The sequence below is a fragment of the Epinephelus fuscoguttatus genome, linkage group LG21 (assembly GCF_011397635.1).
Source record: "Epinephelus fuscoguttatus linkage group LG21, E.fuscoguttatus.final_Chr_v1".
Classification (NCBI taxonomy): Eukaryota; Metazoa; Chordata; class Actinopteri; order Perciformes; family Serranidae; genus Epinephelus; species Epinephelus fuscoguttatus.
Genome location: NC_064772.1, coordinates 4738705 through 4756963, shown reverse-complemented (window position 1 = coordinate 4756963; position 18259 = coordinate 4738705). Strand labels below are relative to the sequence as shown.

Genomic DNA, 18259 nt, shown 5'->3' with positions numbered 1-18259 from the left:
GTCTTTGTATCCTAACAGCATTAACATGGCCAACAATATCTGACATGAAAGAACAATCAAGATTTGCTCAGTTAAAACTAATTCTTAAAGACCTCTAAATTGTTTTCCTCGAAGATGAGTTAGATGTAAAGCTTTGATCATGCCAAAAAAATCAGGCACGACCCTTCATGAAACACATTTCTTTCCAAGCCCGCCCGAACCATTGGGCTAGAGCTTAGCTCAAAACCCAAATTTCAACTAAAAAAATTAAAAAATATTAAAGCATTTATAACAAGCTAAGGGCTCATGTCAGGGCGTATAATTAACATTTACCTCATCTGCCATTGGCTAGTGACCTCCAAAAATTTACAGGCCAAACCAGCCAAATAAAAACCAGCCAAATAAAAATATCATGCCTTGTTTGACTAAAAATAATTACCTTCTGATTTTAGTATGAAAATCCAACTTTAGCATCACTTAAAGAAGACAAAATTGCAACATTGAGTGAGCCGGTAGCTTTAAGCAGAGGTATACAGACAGGATAAATTTGGGGCGCTGGGATAAAAGTTTTGCTGTCAAACATAATGAGATAAATCTTGAAATACATTTTCAAATGCAAAATTCAACCAAAGCAGATTTTTTTTTTTTTTTTTTTTTTTATCAAACCAGTAAGCTAACGTCAGTGACGTTAACGTTACATACAGTAGCACCAGTGTTGGGTAAGGGTTACTTTAAAAGTAATCAAAGTATGTTACTGCGTTACTTTATAAAAAAGTAACCAGTTACTTTACTGCATTACTCCCTGAGTAAAGTAACTCAGTTACTTTAAAAGTACTTCCAACATTACTCCCTGAGAAAAGTAACTCAAGCACTTTTAAAGTACTTTTGAGTATTCTATACTTCCTATTGGGCAATGGACCACAGGGCGCTAAGCCTACATTTTTTTGTCTCCAAAATTAAAGTTATGGACCACTTGCCCTTCACTGAGATCCAATTCTCCCATCACAGCCGTCACTTTGACCAGTAGAAACACACAACGATCTGCTGCCGTAGACAACTGTATGACAACAACACTCCAGTGTTTTTAATATTTCCTCTAGGGATGTTACCACACAGAGTAAAAGGGGCAAATGATGGTGTGAAACAGCAGAGGCACTTTGTCAACCCGCTGAGTTAATGTTACTGTCATTAGCATCAAGCTAGCAAACAATGGTACATCCTCGGGTCCATGTCATTGGTTCGACATCCCATTAGTCCGACTGTCCGCGGTGCTGAACGGCTCGCGGCGGGCGTATGGTGCGCCGCGACCGGCTCGAGGCGGAGCAGGCTCACGGCTTATGTGTTTGCCACTTTCTTTTTCATTTTAACCCACACCATGATCTTTTCCTGACCCTAACCAAGTGGTTTTGTGCCTAAACCTAACCAGACCTTAACCACAGGGCATCATGATGATTTCGGAACGGACTTCGGAACAATGAGTTTAATATGGTCAGAACAATGGGCTGTCGAACCAATGGGCAGTTCCCACATCCTCACAGCCGGACATAAAGTAATAACATTAACAAATAGCGGCGGGGCTTTTACTCACCACAACTACAGAGGCTCCCAGCTTCATTTGAAACAAACTACATTATAGATAGTCTGTTATTTATTAATCCCTCTGTGTGTTTATATATTTACTTTTTATCCGATCTGTTGTCTTTATAAAGTTCACATATCGCACCGTCATTTCAAACTTCAACACTTGTTTCAAATTAAAAGCCCCTTATAACCTCGTCTGAGAGAATCCCTCCATTTTCTAAATAGGCTTTTATTCTGAAACATTTGTCAGAACTTCCTGTGGAAGATACAGTAGCTTGACAGTTTACATATGGCGCTTCAAATGTAGCTCCTGCCATCTGCTGACGCTTTTAGGTGACTACAACAACATGTCGGCTGGGACATGAACAGACACAGTGACTGAAATAATAGTGAAAGTAATAAAAATAGGACAAGAATAACCCGATGACATCACACACGCCGTGAAAGACGACCGGGGATAATTGGTGAGTACCAGCGTGTAGTGTGTACCAGGCATAATGCAAGTCCTGAGTCTGAAATATGTCTGTCAGCGAGTCCTACTCCACCTATTTAGACTCCATGTAGACAATGGCAGCATTTCTCCGACCACGTAGCGAGCCACAAGCTCCGTGGCTTCTTTCAGACTGACAGGTTTAACGTTATCTCCGTTATTAGAACCAAACGACAGCCGTTACTGTTTCGGAGCTGAAGGACCAGCGTTCTAAAAGTAACGGAAGTAACTGATGTCTTGTTTGAAAATGTACTTAAGTATTTGATTACTCAAACAGCAAATGACCGCGTTAGGTTACTCGTTACTGCAAAAAGTAATCAAAATACTCCCGTTATACCCAACAGGAGTACTACTGTGTGCTACTGTATGTAACGTTACTGATGTTAGCTTACTGGCTATGATATAAAAACACACACACACATCTGCGATATCGTTCAGGCAATGTTAGAGGACTAACATAATGTTACCAATTTAGTAGTAGTAAGTTAACTTAGCGTTCATAGGGGTAACATTAACAGTAGTTAACACTAGCTAACATGATAGCAGCCGACGAAAAGCGTGATTGATGTTAACGTTGACTTAGACTCAACAGTTCTCACCAATTGACCCTTCGCTAAGTTACGCCCCCGAACGCAGACTGGCCAATCATAACGTAGCATCGGGCCGGCTCAGACAAGGGTCCTACAACAACACAGTTGTGCTTCATTGACTCTAATGCAGTCATTTCATATTTCCTTCATTTTCAGGCTGGATTTGGAGCTAAATGTTGTGCCTGGGGCACATCGTGTAATAATAAGGTTGGAAAAAGATATACGTTTCTTCCCTGTTCCAAAACCAAAATCAAACCCTGAAAAACGTAGGGTTAGCTAGCTAGCTTGTGAAGATATAGCCTACTGAATGTACATGCTGCTTTTGTTTTTTAACGATTATAACAATGAAAAAAAGACCGACCCTGTTGTATAGGAACCAGTGAAGAGAAGCAGGGAAACTTTGCTGATGCTGAACCAGCTGTGTGTCATTGCATTGTGTGCAGATGAATGTTGTTTGAGTTCTTTCGCAGCCCCCCGACAGTCCAGCTGCCAGTCTGGGTGCTGGCAGCAGCACGGAGGGGTGAAGCCAAACAGCGTTCATCTGCACACACTGCGATGCCACACAGCTGGTTCAATATCACCAAAGTTTCCCTTTATATTCATTGGGTCTCGTTCATGAAACGTGAGCAGAAGGAATTTGTGTGTAAACTGTTCGCAGACGGAAATTTACGTGCATGTCCGCATTCATCAATATTTTAGTAGCTCCGATCTTTTCGTAGCTACTAACAAAATCTACTCCTGCTCCTGACCACTCATAGTGCTTGTGTAAATTTAGTAAAGCACATAAATATTGCTTGTCACTATTGGAAATTACAATTTTAACTTGTATTGCGCTCTGTTGTGTACACAATACACAGATGCCTTTGAAACACGTAATCTAAACATAACAAAGTATTAAAAATATAACACATTTAGTTAAATTAGTTGGTAATTAGCATGTTTGAGATCCAGATTAGGTTCATGATTGTGAATTATCTATGTAAATCGTCTCAATAGATTACACGTTCTTTCTGCATGTTAAATGATGATAATAAAAATATCTGTAACGACAGCTGGATCACAGCCTCTTCGGCCTCGGTGCCTGGGTTCAGCAGGAGCAGCAGGAGCAGCAGGTGGTGGAGCCACGAAGGAACACGCGCCAGCTGAAAGAATTTTTTGATTTTTTGAGACAACACAGGTTTTTTTTTTTTTGGGGGCGTTGTGGCTTTTTGATCATTTGAATGAATCAATCTGATTTGAAAAATGTTTAATTTACGTTGTATAAAACAGAGCTTTAGGCTATTAAGGTTCACATAATTTGAAGATTATGCATACAGACTGCTGTAGGCTATATGTTATCCGTATCATTTCTTAAAATAAATGTTAAATAGCTCTACATTCAGACAGCCATCACTGATTTAGAGTTTATCCATTACGCACAAAACATCTCTGGTTTCCCGTTCCCACTTCATTCACAACCCCACAAATCACTCTTCTGTTTGTTTGGTGACCGCTGTATTTTTTTTGTGTGTGTGCTTATGCGTTTCTTTGCCTCCAGTTTCATATCAAACCATTTACGCTTCACCTCTGACATGGTTCAGAGGAGGCTTTTATGTGCAAATCTACACACAGATTTACTCACTTTTCATGAATGAGTCCCATTGTCTTCTGTGGCGATCAACAGTGATGTGGTGGTTCACTTTTACTCTGTGATCTGTAGGCTTTAGCTTCAGTCTTTATTTTGTTACCTTGATTCCGTTGCTGTGTCAGTCTGACATCCTGAATATATCCTTCAAATGCATATTGTAGACCCTTCTGTCTGCTTCTGTCTGAAATCGCTTTTTTGTTTTTCCAAAAATATGAGAGTATTTCTCCAGGGAGTGCAGTTAGCGACAGTGGGAGCGCCATGCCAGTCTAGCTCCAAAACCCAAAGTTTGTTGGACTTAGCAACAGTAACTAAGGGGGGCGGGCCTTAGCGAAGGGTAAATTTTATAGTGACTGAAGAGTAAAAACACTTACTCGCAGAGCCACTCGAAGTCCACCATCGGCCTTCCCTTCTTTCCCAAGGCGTGAACGGTCCTGAACATGGTCATCATTTTTCTTTTAGTTGGGTCGGGTCACCATCACTGACCAGAGGGGTTGAGTTCATAAGTTGAGAGGCGTTCAGGCAATCACTGTGGCATCTAGACCTCTCGTGGTCTTTAATACCTTACAATTTCATGTTCCATGCCCCTAAAACGAAGGGATTTTGCCTCTGTGTTTCTTTGGCGTGCTTGCGGCAAAGGCTGCAGCTCACTGTGTTGGTGTGGGGGTCGTAGGTCAACCGTGACCGCGGCTGGCCAGCCTCATCTAGTTTGCATTTTTCAATAAGATGCTGTGCGACATTTGTATTCTGTTTAACTGTCTGTTCTTCTTGTACAAGTCCAACATGTTCATCTTCATTTTTCCTCTTTTCTGGCAGTGGCTTCATACCAGGAATGTGTCGCCACATCTTGCTCAGAAGTTACCATAGAATGCCAGAAGTTCCGGTAGCTTACATCATGTGTTCCCGGCACACGTACAATAAGCCGCGAGGGTCAAAACAGTCTAACACAGCTGGCAGAAATGGTCGAAGCACATAAAAAAGCCACATGCAATTCAAAATTTTCCATTGGCTACTGGCGATTTTACACGCCAAACTCATTTTTTACCCGCCATTGGCGCTTGGCGGGTGTTAATTTTACGCCCTAGCTGACGTGCTTCCTCGCACCACTGTCCCTTCTGTTATTTCAGTAGTCTGTCATTGGCTCTACGTCTTGTGCACAACAGGTTCGGCAGAACAGGATGCTCCCCCCAGTTTGTCCTTGTCTTCAAGTGTGCACGATGGTCCATGGCGACGCAGTCCACAGATGATGGTCACCTCTCTCTGCTGCTTATTACTCACATTTCTCCCACTGCTGGAGAGGCAGCAGCAAACACTGTAGCCAAGTTTATTCACTCCAAACCAGTTGATGGAAATACCCTTAATTCAAGTTTCTTTTTTGCAAACATTTTAGAAGTTTGCTTAAAATTCGCTTGGCAGTTGAATGGAAACATGGATACTGACACATTTTGCCTTGACATGATTTGACCCATGCTTCTTTGACTTGACCCCTCTCACCTTTACTTATTTTGACTTGGCTGGATTTGTCCTGACCTTGTTAAACTTGTTTTATCTTTAATTGAGACTCTGCTCTGCTGGTCCAGACTGCTGGAGCTGCTTCAGGACTACAGCTTGGTGGTTGCCAGGATCCCATCTTTCCTCTTCCCTCTGATGCAGCCCTTCATCGGCCGAGTGGAGGCTGCTCTCTCTCCTGGACTCACTGCACTGTCCTGGACCTCCCTCAACACTGACTCATGTAAGCAGGAACAGATGAACAGATGGTTTGATGGATGCAGAGAAATATATTTGATGTTTTATGATGCTAAGAAACCCATTTAAAAATATGAACAACACCAAAGTGCAAAGATATCCAGTAATGATGCAATTCCACTCTGTGTCCTGCTCAGTCATAAACAGTGTGTATCAGGCTCTGAAAGATCTGGATCAGGTAAATAAAGTGGCCACAGACCTGCTGGAATGTCGCATCGGTCGGCTGCTTCAGGCCATGTCGTCCTGCTATCTGCTGGTCCTGCCTGAAGACTCACCTGTCTCACCTCAGGACCTACTGCTGCAGACAAACAGCTCAGTCCAGGCTGCTGCTGCCACTCTGAACTGGTAATACTGATCGAAAACATTATTCACACTACTGATACTACTCATACTACTGGCACACCAGCGGGGTCTTAACATGTGTCAGATGGTCAGGATGTGGTGCTGTCACCTCTGTAACTGCTCATCTCTGCTGCAGGCAACAGACTACATTAGCTGCTGCTAGCATGAACACCAACTTAATTGTGAGCAGTGGAGTTGCATGATGGGTAATGTAGGTGCCAGGTTTTGACAAAGAAGAATGTGTAGAATGAAAAAGACCATATCTGTGGTTTTGTTGCATTTTAATCTGTCAGTTGTGAGTCCAATCAGTGGAGGACTGATTACAGCAAGTAACCGTGTGTGTGTGTGTGTGTACAGGCAGAGTCAGCAGGTAGAGAGATATGTGTTTGAGCTGATTGAGGAGCTGAAGAGGAGGATGAAGACAACAGAGGCTGTTAATCTAGAGGTAACACACACACACACACACACACACACACACACACACACACACACACACACACACATTTGAAATGTGTCATTCATTATGAGACATTCTTCTTTTCTCCTCTCCTTGTTTCCTATTTTCTCCTTGTCTCCTCTCCTCCCTTCTCTTCTCTTCTCTTCTCTTCTCTTCTCTTCTCTTCTCTTCGGCTCGGCTCGGCTCGGCTCGGCTCGGCTCTCCCCTGCCCTCAACCATGGACAATATTTTTCTTATCAGGGATGTACTTGATTTATGTAGATTTTATAATGTCAATGTTGGGATTGTGTCACTGGATTAAGAGAAGGCTTTTGACAAGGTGGATCACTCATATCTGTTTGCTGCACTTAGAGGTTTTGGGTTTGGTGATGTGTTTTTGTCTTGGGTTAGTTTGCTGTATAGTGGTGCACAGTGTATGGTGAAGATGGGGACAGGGCTGAGTCGGACAATTCCTGTACAGCGAGGCATAAGACAGGGGTGCCCTGTCTCAGGGCAACTGTATAGCCTAGCCATTGATCCCTTGCTGTGCAGGCTGAGAGAGCGCCTCATTGGTCTGTCTTTCCCTGGAACCTTAAGTGTACCTCGTGGTCTGCCCACTGTATCTGCTTATGCAGATGATGTTAATGTATGTGTAAGCAGCCAGGAGGATGTTAAATGTCTGCAGGACACCCTTTGCGCCTATGTCAAGGCCTCACTGCAAGAGTGAACCGGGCTAAGAGCGAAGCCTTGCTTGTGGGACAGTGGAGGGATCAGGCAGTGACCAGTCTGCCTGGGGGACTTAGGTGGGGAAAAGAGGGACTAAAAGTTTTGGGGATGTTTCTGGGCTCTGAAGGGTTCCGAAGAAACAACTGGGAGAGAGTGAAGGAGAAAATGTGTGCTTAGTTGTCTAAGTGGAAATGGTTGCTACCTCAGCTGTCGTATAGGGGAAGAGTTCTGGTCGCTAATAACTTGGTCACCCCGACTCTGTGGCACAGACCTGTCGCTCTGACACCTCCAAGGGGTCTGATAGAGGACATCCAGAAGGACATCCTCAACTTCTTCTGGTTGGGCAAACACTGCAGCTGTTCTTCACCTGCCTGTGGTTGAAGGGGGACAGGGACTGAATGACATTCAGTCCAAAGTTGCCTCCTTCAGACTGAGAACTGCTCAGAGACTGCTGTACGACTGTGGCCCCAGCTGGTGTGATACAGCTCGCCTGTTGCTGAGGAGAACAGGATGGTTGGGCTACGACAAGCAGCTTTTCCTCCTAGAACCAGAAGCTGTGGACTTTACAGGTGCAACACCATTCTACAGCTCTGTGTTGCAGGCTTGGCAGATTTTCAAGACTGTACGGGGCACAAATGCGCCTCCGAGCATGTGGCTTTTTGAAGAGCCATTGTTCTACAACACCTTTATTAAGACCCGTACACTGCAGTCTGCCAGCCTGAGAGGCAGTCTTCGTGTAGCTGGCTGCACCAAACTGGGTCACCTTATGAAGATGATGTCCACAGCTATGGAAACCCTGATGGAAGAGAGCAACATCAGCTCTGTCAGGCTCATCAACAGAGGGGTGGAGGAAGTCTGTGCAGCCCTGCCACAGCCACTGAGAGTGTTTGCAGAAAACCATGCTCTGTCTGACCAATGGGATGATGAGTGTGAGTACAGTTTTCCCTCTCTCTCCATCACCCCAGCTGTGGGGGAGTGGCAGGAGGGGGGGTCAGCTGCTTTCCTTACAAACCCCTCACCTGAACAGCTTTGAGGTGGTGGAAAAAAGGCAGTCTATGAAGTCTGCGTTAAGGTTCTGAACCTGCGCTCTGTGGCAGGGCTGAAGAAGTCAAGGTGGGCTGGGTTCTTTGACCCAGACATTTCCCCAAAAGGCGGCTGGCGGTCCCTGTACAAGATCCCCTTGGAGAAGTGTACAGCTGACCTCCAGTGGAGGGTAGTACATTGGGCAATAGCTACGAACAGACACAAGAGCACACCTTGATCCGGAGCTAGGGGAGGGTTGTAATTTCTGTTTGTACACTGAGACTCTTTTTCATTTGTTTGTTGAGTGTCCTCGGCTGTCACAGCTCTTTGACCTTTTGAGGAGTTGGTTGCATGGTCTGCAGGAGGCCTTTTCTTTTCCACTGTTCATTTTTGGCCCAAAATACAGTACTAAAAACAAAAAAAGTACACACATTGATAAACTTTCTGCTGAGTTACTGCCAGGTTGGCTATCTGGCTGACTGGCAGGAATTGGACTCAGGGTGCGGATAGTGTGGACCCGATGCCGGTCTTAGAAGGACTCTTGAAATCCTGGCTCAGAGTGGAACATCGTTACTGTCAAACTGTGGACAATTTACAGGACTTTAAAGAAAGATGGACTGTTGGGGGTGTCCTGTGCTCTGTGACAGTGGATGGAGAGCTGGTATATAATTTCTGAGTAGTTGTTTAACATTTACTGTGTCTGGCAGACTGTTAATTCAGGAGCAGCTTTTGTCTGTTTTTGTTGTTTGTTTGTTTTGTTTTAATTTTTTTTTCTTGATGGTTTGAACTTAATGGTTTTCAGTCATTGCTGAAATGATGTAATAAAGGGCCTTGAAAACCAAACCTCTCCTCACGTTTCCTCCTCTCACCTTTCCTCTCCTCCTTCTCCTCCTCCTCAGGGATCTTTCCAGTGTCTCCATCCAGACTCCAAACAGAAGACTCGCTGTCAGTCTTGTCTTCCCTGTCGTTTCTACAACCTGATTGGTCAGCTCTGTCATCGCAACACTGAAGCCCTGGTCAAAGGTCAGTCATCTTTCCTACCGTGTCTCCTTCTTCTCCCTCCTTCCCTCTTTCCATCTAACCAGTGCCGTAACAGAAACACGTGAGGCCCCCCCGCAGCTAACCCTACATTTTACGGGCATGCATCTAACCCGTCTTTTATCTTGTCTTTCAACAGTTTGACTCACTTCCTCTCCATTTTTCATCTCTTCCTTCTCTTCTTTTCTCCTGTGTTTAGAACAGGTAAATGATTCTTTTTTCTTTCATTAATTAAAATTTCCTCTGAGAAATTTAATGGAACATTCCGTTGTTTTTATAAGTTTAAGCCAAAAAACTACTTTTTGCTTACATTGTTATGTCTCAAAACATGCAGTCATATTTTAACTTTGGTGATGTTTTGCAGAATTGTGTACATTTTTTAAAATTGAGTGTTCACATGAGACACGTTACATCCTCACTAGTGAATAACATTATTTATATTATTTCCTGTGGACCAATTAGAGCATTTACGTGACTTTGAATTAGAGGAGCTTCAGCCACACCAGGAATGAGTCACAGACCACTCCACAATTTTAACACAATTAAATGAGTCTCACTGAGGATGTTATTGTCTCTGAGTGTTGATTCTAATAGCAAACTAAAATGAACTGAGAACGAAGAGCCTCTGGAGGCAGGAAAAAATTACAGTGCTACTTTAAATCAATCAATCAATCAATCAATTTTATTTATAAAGCCTAATATCACAAATCACAATTTGCCTCACAGGGCTTTACAGCATATGACATCCCTCTGTCCTTATGACCCTCACAGCGGATAAGGAAAAACTCCCCAAAAAAACCCTTTAAAGGGGAAAACAAACGGTAGAAACCTCAGGAAGAGCAACTTAGGAGGGATACCTCTTCCAGGACGAACAGACGTGCAATAGATGTCGTACATAACAGATCAACATGATAAATTAACAGTAATCCACATGACACAATGAGACAGAGAGAGAGACAGAGACAGAGAGAGAGAGAGAGAGAGAGAGAGAGAGAGATGCAGGTAATGACAGTAGCTTACAACAACATTATTGAAAGTAATAATATTATAGTTATAGTTCTGGCTACTGTGGTACAATATGTTGAAAGTATATATTAATATCTGGCAGTATACAAGTGTGACAATAGTCATATGTGTATAATAACAGTATAAGTATGACTAATGACTAATGATGGCAGCAGCAGGAGGCATCTGGCAGGACCATGGCAGCAGCACACACACACGTCACGCTGTCCAGGCACCGCTGCGATATGAGTTAACCTGAGAGACAGTGGAGCACAAAGGCTGTGGAGAAGAAGCCGAGTTAGTGACATCCAGAACGGCCGAGTTAGCAAGATGCAGTAATAGAATACGAGAGAGAGAGAGAGAGAGAGAAGGAGAGAGAAGGTGAGAAGGTGAGAAGGTGCCCGGTGTATTATAGGGGGGTCCTCCGGCAGACTAGGCCTAAGTCAGCCTAATTAGGGCCTGAGCCAGCCCTAACTATAAGCTTTATCAAAGAGGAAAGTCTTAAGTCTAGTCTTAAATGTGGAGACGGTGTCCGTAACAGGAAGATGATTCCACAGGAGAGGAGCCTGATAGCTGAAGGCTCTGGCTCCTGATCTACTTTTGGAGACTTTAGGGACCACGAGTAACCCTGCGTTCTCAGAGCGCAGTGTTCTGGTGGGATAATATGACACTATGAGCTCTCTAAGATATGACGGAGCTTGACCATTTAGAGCTTTATAAGTTAACAGTAGGATTTTAAATTCAATTCTGGATTTTACAGGGAGCCAGTGCAGAGAAGTTAAAACAGGAGAAATATGATCTTGTTTCTTAGTTCCTGTTAGTACACGTGCTGCTGCATTCTGAATTAGCTGGAGAGTTTTTAAGGACTTACTAGAGCTACCTGATAATAGGGAGTTACAGTAATCCAGCCTAGAGGTAACAAAAGCGTGGACCAATTTTTTTTGCATCTTTTTGGGTCAGGATAGGCCTAATTTTTGCAATATTACGCAGATGAAAAAATGCAGTCCGTGAGGTTTGTTTTAAATGAGAATTAAAAGACAGATCTTGATCAAATATTACTCCGAGGTTTCTTACGGTAGTGCTAGAGGCCAGAGCAATGCCATCTAGAGAAACTATGTCATCAGATAAAGAGTCTCTGAGTTGTTTGGGGCCAAGAACAATAACTTCAGTTTTGTCTGAATTTAACATCAGGAAATTGGTGCTCATCCAAGTTTTTATGTCTTTAAGGCAGTTATGGAGTTTAGTTAATTGATTACTTTCTTCTGGCTTCATCGATGAATACAACTGTGTATCATCCGCATAACAATGGAAATTTATGGAGTGATTTCTAATGATGTTACCTAAAGGAAGCATATATAGAATAAATAGGATTGGTCCGAGCACAGAACCTTGCGGAACTCCAAAACAAACTTTGGTACGTAAGGATGATTCATTATGAACGTGAACAAACTGAAAATGATAAATAAGATTTAAACCAGCTTAGTGCAGAACCTTTTAGGCCACTCTCTGCAGTAGAATTTGATGGTCAATTGTGTCAAACACCACACAAAGCTCTAATAAAACAAGTACAGAGACAAGTCCGTTATCTGAAGCAATCAGAAGGTCATTTGTAATTTTAACTAGTGCTGTGTCAGTGCTATGATGCACTCTAAATCCTGACTGAAATTCCTCAAATAAATTATTATCATGGAGAAAATCACACAGCTGGTCTGCAACTACTTTCTCAAGGATCTTTGACATAAAGGGAAGATTAGATATTGGTCTATAGTTGGCTAACTCCTCTGGATCCAGGGTGGGCTTTTTTAGTAGAGGTTTAATTACAGCTACCTTAAAGGACAGTGGTACATAGCCTGTTAATAAGGATAGATTGATCATATCTAATATATGAGTGTTAACTAAAGGAAAGACCTGCTTAAGTAGCCTAGTTGGGATGGGGTCTAAGAGACACGTTGATGATTTAGATGAAGAAATCACTGTGGTCAATTCTTGAAGAGAAATTGGGGAGAAGCAATCTAAATATATATTAGGTTTTACAGCTGTGTTTGAGGGCAGATAGGTACTATCTGAGGACAGGAGGTCATGAATTTTGCCTCTAATAGTTAGAATTTTGTCATTAAAAAAGCTCATAAAATCATTACTGCTAAGGGCTAAAGGAATAGAAGGCTCAATAGAGCTGTGACTCTCAATCAGCCTGGCTACAGTGCTGAAAAGAAACCTGGGGTTGTTCTTATTGTCTTCTATTAATGCTGAGTAATAGTTTGCTCTGGCATTGCGGAGGCCCCTCTTATAAGTTTTGAGACTTCTCTGTCGAGATTAAACGAGATTCTTCCAGTTTGGTTAATCGCCAATTCCTTTCAAATTTTCGCGATATTTGTTTTAACTTACAGGTTTGAGAGTTATACCAAGGAGCGAACTTTCTTTGCTTTTTTAACTTCTTTTTAAGAGGAGCTACAGAGTCAAGAGTCAAATCAAATGGGAAATGTTTACCAGTAATCTAAACTGTAAGAAGAGAATATTTACTGGGCTGATTGCCCAGCATTTTACTGGACAGTGTTTCCTTGTATCTTGTTTAACTGGGACCTCTGACGGTCTGTTCACCCCACGCTTTCTCTTTTTCCTCCCAGCCACCAAATCCTCTCTGGAAGTCCTGAGGAAGAGACTTCATGTCCACAAATACCAGCCATCCTCTTCCTTTTCCAGCAGCAGCCAGTCAGCTCCTCCTCCTCTCTTTAGAGCCTCCATCCAGCTGGCCATCCCCAACATCATCCTGAGACCCAGCCTGGACGACATCCAGGTACTTCTGTTCATCTCTATAGCTACAGTGAACTCTACTGAGCTCCTGTGGGATGAACTGAAACAGCGACTCAGTGGATCACTAACATCGGTGTTGGAGCTCACTGACACTCTGCTGTCTGAATCAGGATCAAACCCCTGCAGCAGGTTCAACATCTGACTGATGTAGTAAACTACAATATTAGGCCTCACCCAGAGAATACCATTAATGTAGTAAACTACAATATTAGTCCTCACCCAGGCAACACCATAAATGTTGGGAACAATATTGGGCGTCACATGGAGGCACCAAAAATGTATGAATCTACTGGTGATACTGTAAAAGAGGGGATACTATTTGTTGTGATCTAGGCACCAGTGCTATGTTTTACATGGCGGCACCATTTGTTGGGACTTAAGCCTTAACACGGGCCTGATTTCATAATAGATCTCAAATTAAAGTATCAAATTGACTATCTGAAATAATTAATCATTATTAATAATAATGATTAATTATGTTAGATAATGTGACTTAATTTACAATTAATCACCTCGTGGGGCACCATTCCTGAAAAGGGAAAACATGATCGTCAGTTAAAGATATCAGTCTCAAAAAGTTCACTAAACTATCAATTTGGAATTTTGATTAAATTAAATTAATAACAATAACCAATTTTAATGGTAAAGCCTGAAGGATTTCAGAGTTCTTGACGTAGCTGAGGTTGACTATTCATTCACCCTTATGCAACATTAAGCAGACAGCAGGTGTGATTCCAAAAATATATTTATTCATAAAGTAAGCAAAGCAAAACCAACGGATCGGGAGAGGTGCTGTCTGACTGTGTGGTCAGGACAAAGACAAAGGAAAAGAAGCAGGACTTTGAGATGCCTGTTTGGGTGTAGCTCTGTTAAAAGCCTAATTGTAACTGAGTCTATGTAAATGTGATATGTGTTGCAAAGGGTTTAGTTGCATGCAAGTCGTTGTCTGTGAACAACATTAGCAAACTACATCATTTAGCTTTGGCGAAGCCAATTAACCAATAATCTAACTGCAAACAATCATAACATTGACTCAATAAACAGCATAAAATCAGCTGTGATAAAGCTATGTCCAGTTGTTACATTACCGATCCTTGAAAGGATGGAGGGAAGAGTTCGTTTGAGGTGTGCTGCTTTTGTTAGCTGGCAAGGAAATGCTGGAAGGAGCTGTGGTTCCAGGTGCAGTCTTTGTTGTGTCCTCGTTCCAAAGGTGCAGATCCGAGGAAGCCGGTCGCTCAGGGTCTTTGCAAAGTTAGACGTTGGGGTGCTAACTCAAAACGCTGGAAAATTTGTTGCAAACCTTGTGTGTGTGTGTGTGTGTGTGTGTGTGTGTGTGTGTGTGTGTGTGTTTCAGAGTACAGTGAACAAGCTGGTGAGCGTTGTGTTGTCTGTGACGAAAGACATCCCTCTGTGGACTTACTCTCATCTGCAGTACAAACAGCAGCAGGTACACCCATCATTCATCTCCCATCTTGTTTCAGAGGAGAGTTACCAGACAGCCAGTCACATTCCAGCATTATTCTGTCCTCCAGGTGGAGCAGGCGGCGGTACGGGATGCAGGAGACGACATCCCGGTGAAGCCCCCAGTACTGAGGCCTCTGGACAGACAGCTGGCCGAACACAGAGACATCACCAAGTCAGTCCAGAAACGCTGTCATTAATTTGATTTTTAAATATGTCGTCGTCGTCGTCCTCCGCTTATCCGGGTCCGGGTCGCGGGGGCAGCAGCCTCAGCAAGGAAGCCCAGACAGTCCTCTCCCCAGCCACTTCCATCAGCTCTTCCGCGGGAACCCCGAGGCGTTCCCAGGCCAGCCGGGTGATGTAGTCCCTCCAGCGTGTCCTGGGGCGGCCCCGAGGTCTCCTCCCGGTTGGACATGCCCGAAACACCTCCCAAGGGAGGCGTCCGGAAGGCATCCTTACCAGATGCCCGAACCACCTCAACTGGCTCCTCTCGATGTGGAGGAGCAGCGGCTCTACTCCGAGTCCCTCCCGAATGTCTGAGCTCCTCACCCTATCCCTAAGGCTGAGCCCAGCCACCCTGCGGAGGAAACTCATTTCGGCCGCTTGTATTCGCGATCTCATTCTTTCGGTCACTACCCAGAGCTCGTGACCATAGGTGAGGGTTGGAACGAAGATCGACCGGTAAATCGAGAGCTTCGCTTTCTGGCCAAGCTCCCTTTTCACCACAACGGACCAGTTAAGCGCCCGCATCACTGCTGACGCTGCCCCAATCCGCCTGTCAATCTCCCGCTCCATCCTACCCTCACTCGTGAACAAGATCCCGAGATACTTAAACTCCTCCACCTGAGGAAGGACCTCCCCCCTGACCTGGAGTGGGCAATCCACCCTTTTCCGGCTGAGGACCATGGCCTCGGACTTGGAGGTGCTGATTCTCATCCCAGCCGCTTCACACTCGGCTGCGAAACGCCCCACTGAGAGCTGGAGGTCACTGTTTGATGGAGCTAGGAGGACCACGTCATCTGCAAAAAGCAGGGACGAGATTCTCCCATCACCGAACCTGACACCCTCCACCACTCGGCTGTGCCTAGAAATTCTGTCCATAAAAGTTATGAACAGAACCGGTGACAAAGGGCAGCCCTGGCGGAGTCCAACCCTCACCGGGAACAGGTCCGACTTACTGCCAGCCACGCGAACCAGACTCATGCTCCTTCGGTACAGGGACTGGATGGCCCTTAGCAAGGGGCCACCCACCCCATACTCCTGGAGCACCCCCCACAGGATGCCCCTGGGGACACGGTCGTAAGCCTTCTCCAAATCCACAAAACACATGTGGACTGGTTGGGCGAACTCCCATGCCCCCTCCAGCACCCTAGCGAGGGTAAAGAGCTGGTCCACGGTTCCGCGTCCGGGACGAAAACCACATTGCTCCTCCTCGATCCGAGGTTCAACTATCGACCAGACCCTCTTCTCCAGCACCCTGGAGTAGACCTTACCGGGTAGGCTGAGGAGTGTGATCCCCCTGTAGTTGGAACACACCCTCTGGTCCCCTTTCTTGAAAATGGGGACCACCACCCCGGTCTGCCACTCCAGGGGCACTGCCCCTGATGTCCACGCAATGTTGCAGAGGCGTGTCAGCCAAGACAGCCCTACAACATCCAGAGCCTTGAGATATCCGGGACGAATCTCATCCACCCCCGGGGCTCCGGGTCGTCCCCAGAAATTGGACGACCCGCCCCTGAGACCCCCGTCTCTGTTTCCTCACTGGAATACGTGTTGGTGGGATTGAGGAGCTCCTCAAAGTATTCCTTCCACCGCCCGACAATGTCCCCAGTTGATGTCAGCAGCTCCCCGCCTCCACTGTAAACAGTGTGAGCAAGTTGCTGCCTTCCCCCCCTGAGGCGCCGGACGGTTTGCCAGAACCTCTTTGGAGCCGATCGATAGTCTTCCTCCATGGCCTCACCGAACTCCTCCCACGCCCGAGTTTTTGCCTCCACGACTGCCGCCGCCGCGCTCCGCTTGGCCCGCCGGTACCCGTCAGCTGCTTCCGGAGACCCACAGACCAACCATGCCCTGTAGGCCTCCTTCTTCAGCCTGATGGCTCCCCTCACCTCTGGTGTCCACCAGCGGGTTCGGGGATTACCGCCGCGACTGGCACCAGCGGCCTTGCGGCCACAGCTCGCGACCGCCGCCTCAACAATGGCAGAGCGGAACAAGGCCCATTCGGACTCAATGTCCCCCTCCGCCCTCGGGACGCGGTCGAAGCTCTCCCGGAGGTGGGAGTTGAAGATCATCTGGACAGGTTCTTCCGCCAGGCGTTCCCAGCAGACCCTCACTGTTCGTTTGGGCCTGCCAGGTCTGCGCGGCGTCTTCCCCCACCATCTGATCCAACTCACCACCAGGTGGTGATCAGTTGACAGCTCTGCTCCTCTCTTCACCCGAGTGTCCAGAACATATGGCCGCAGGTCAAATGATACGACTACAAAGTCGATCATTGACCTGCGACCTAGGCTGTCCTGGTGCCACGTGCACCGATGGACATCCTTATGTTTGAACATGGTGTTAGTTATGGCCAAACTGCGACCGCACAGAAGTCCAATAACTGAACACCACTCGGGTTCAGATCGGGCAGGCCGTTCCTCCCAATCACGCCCCTCCAGGTCCCGCTGTCATTGCCCACGTGAGCGTTGAAGTCCCCAGCAGAACAATGGAGTCCCCGGTTGGGGCACTGTCCAGCACCCGTCCAGGGACTCCAAAAGGGTGGGTACTCTGAACTGTTGTTCGGTGCATAAGCACAGACAACAGTCAGGACCCGTTCCCCGACCGAGCGCAGGGAAGCAACCCTTTCGTCTACTGGGGTAAACCCCAACGTACAGGCAGAGAGTCTGGGGGCTATCAGAAAGCCCACCCCGGCCCTTCGCCTCTCACCCGGAGCAACTCCAGTGAAGGAGAGAGTCCAACCCCTCTCAAGGACTAGGGTTCCAGAGCCGGAACTATGTGTCGAGGTGAGGCCGACTATATCTAGCCGGTAACGCTCAGCCTCTTCCACAAGCTCCGGCTCCTTCCCCGCCAGAGAGGTGACATTCCATGTCCCAAGAGCCAACTTCTGTAACCGAGGATCGGACCGCCAAGGCCCCCGCCTTGGTCTGCTGCCCAATCCACATTGCACCGAACCCTTCTGGATCCCTCTACGGGTGGTGGGCCTGCAGGGGGACGAACCCATGTAGCCGGTTCGGGCTGGGCCCAGCCGGACCCCATGGGCGAAGGCCCGACCACCAGGCGCTCGCCCACGGACCCCAACCCCAGGCCTGGCTCCAGGGCGGGGCCCCAGTAACCCTCCGGGCCGGGTACACTTGTCCTTGATCATAACCATCATGAAGGGTTTTTTAAAGGGTTTTTAAATATGGATT

General features: G+C 45.9%; 1 protein-coding gene across 1 annotated transcript in view; it reads left to right on the top strand.

The window, feature by feature from the left end:
- dnah5l (dynein, axonemal, heavy chain 5 like) overlaps positions 1 to 18259 on the top strand; it is a 206928-nt gene that overhangs the window by 38895 nt on the left and 149774 nt on the right. The window contains exons 22-28 of the mRNA XM_049565752.1: positions 5845 to 5996; positions 6148 to 6355; positions 6710 to 6797; positions 9437 to 9560; positions 13205 to 13374; positions 14746 to 14838; positions 14924 to 15027. Coding sequence (XP_049421709.1) covers positions 5845 to 5996; positions 6148 to 6355; positions 6710 to 6797; positions 9437 to 9560; positions 13205 to 13374; positions 14746 to 14838; positions 14924 to 15027 — 939 coding nt within the window. The remainder of the gene's footprint in view (positions 1 to 5844; positions 5997 to 6147; positions 6356 to 6709; positions 6798 to 9436; positions 9561 to 13204; positions 13375 to 14745; positions 14839 to 14923; positions 15028 to 18259) is intronic.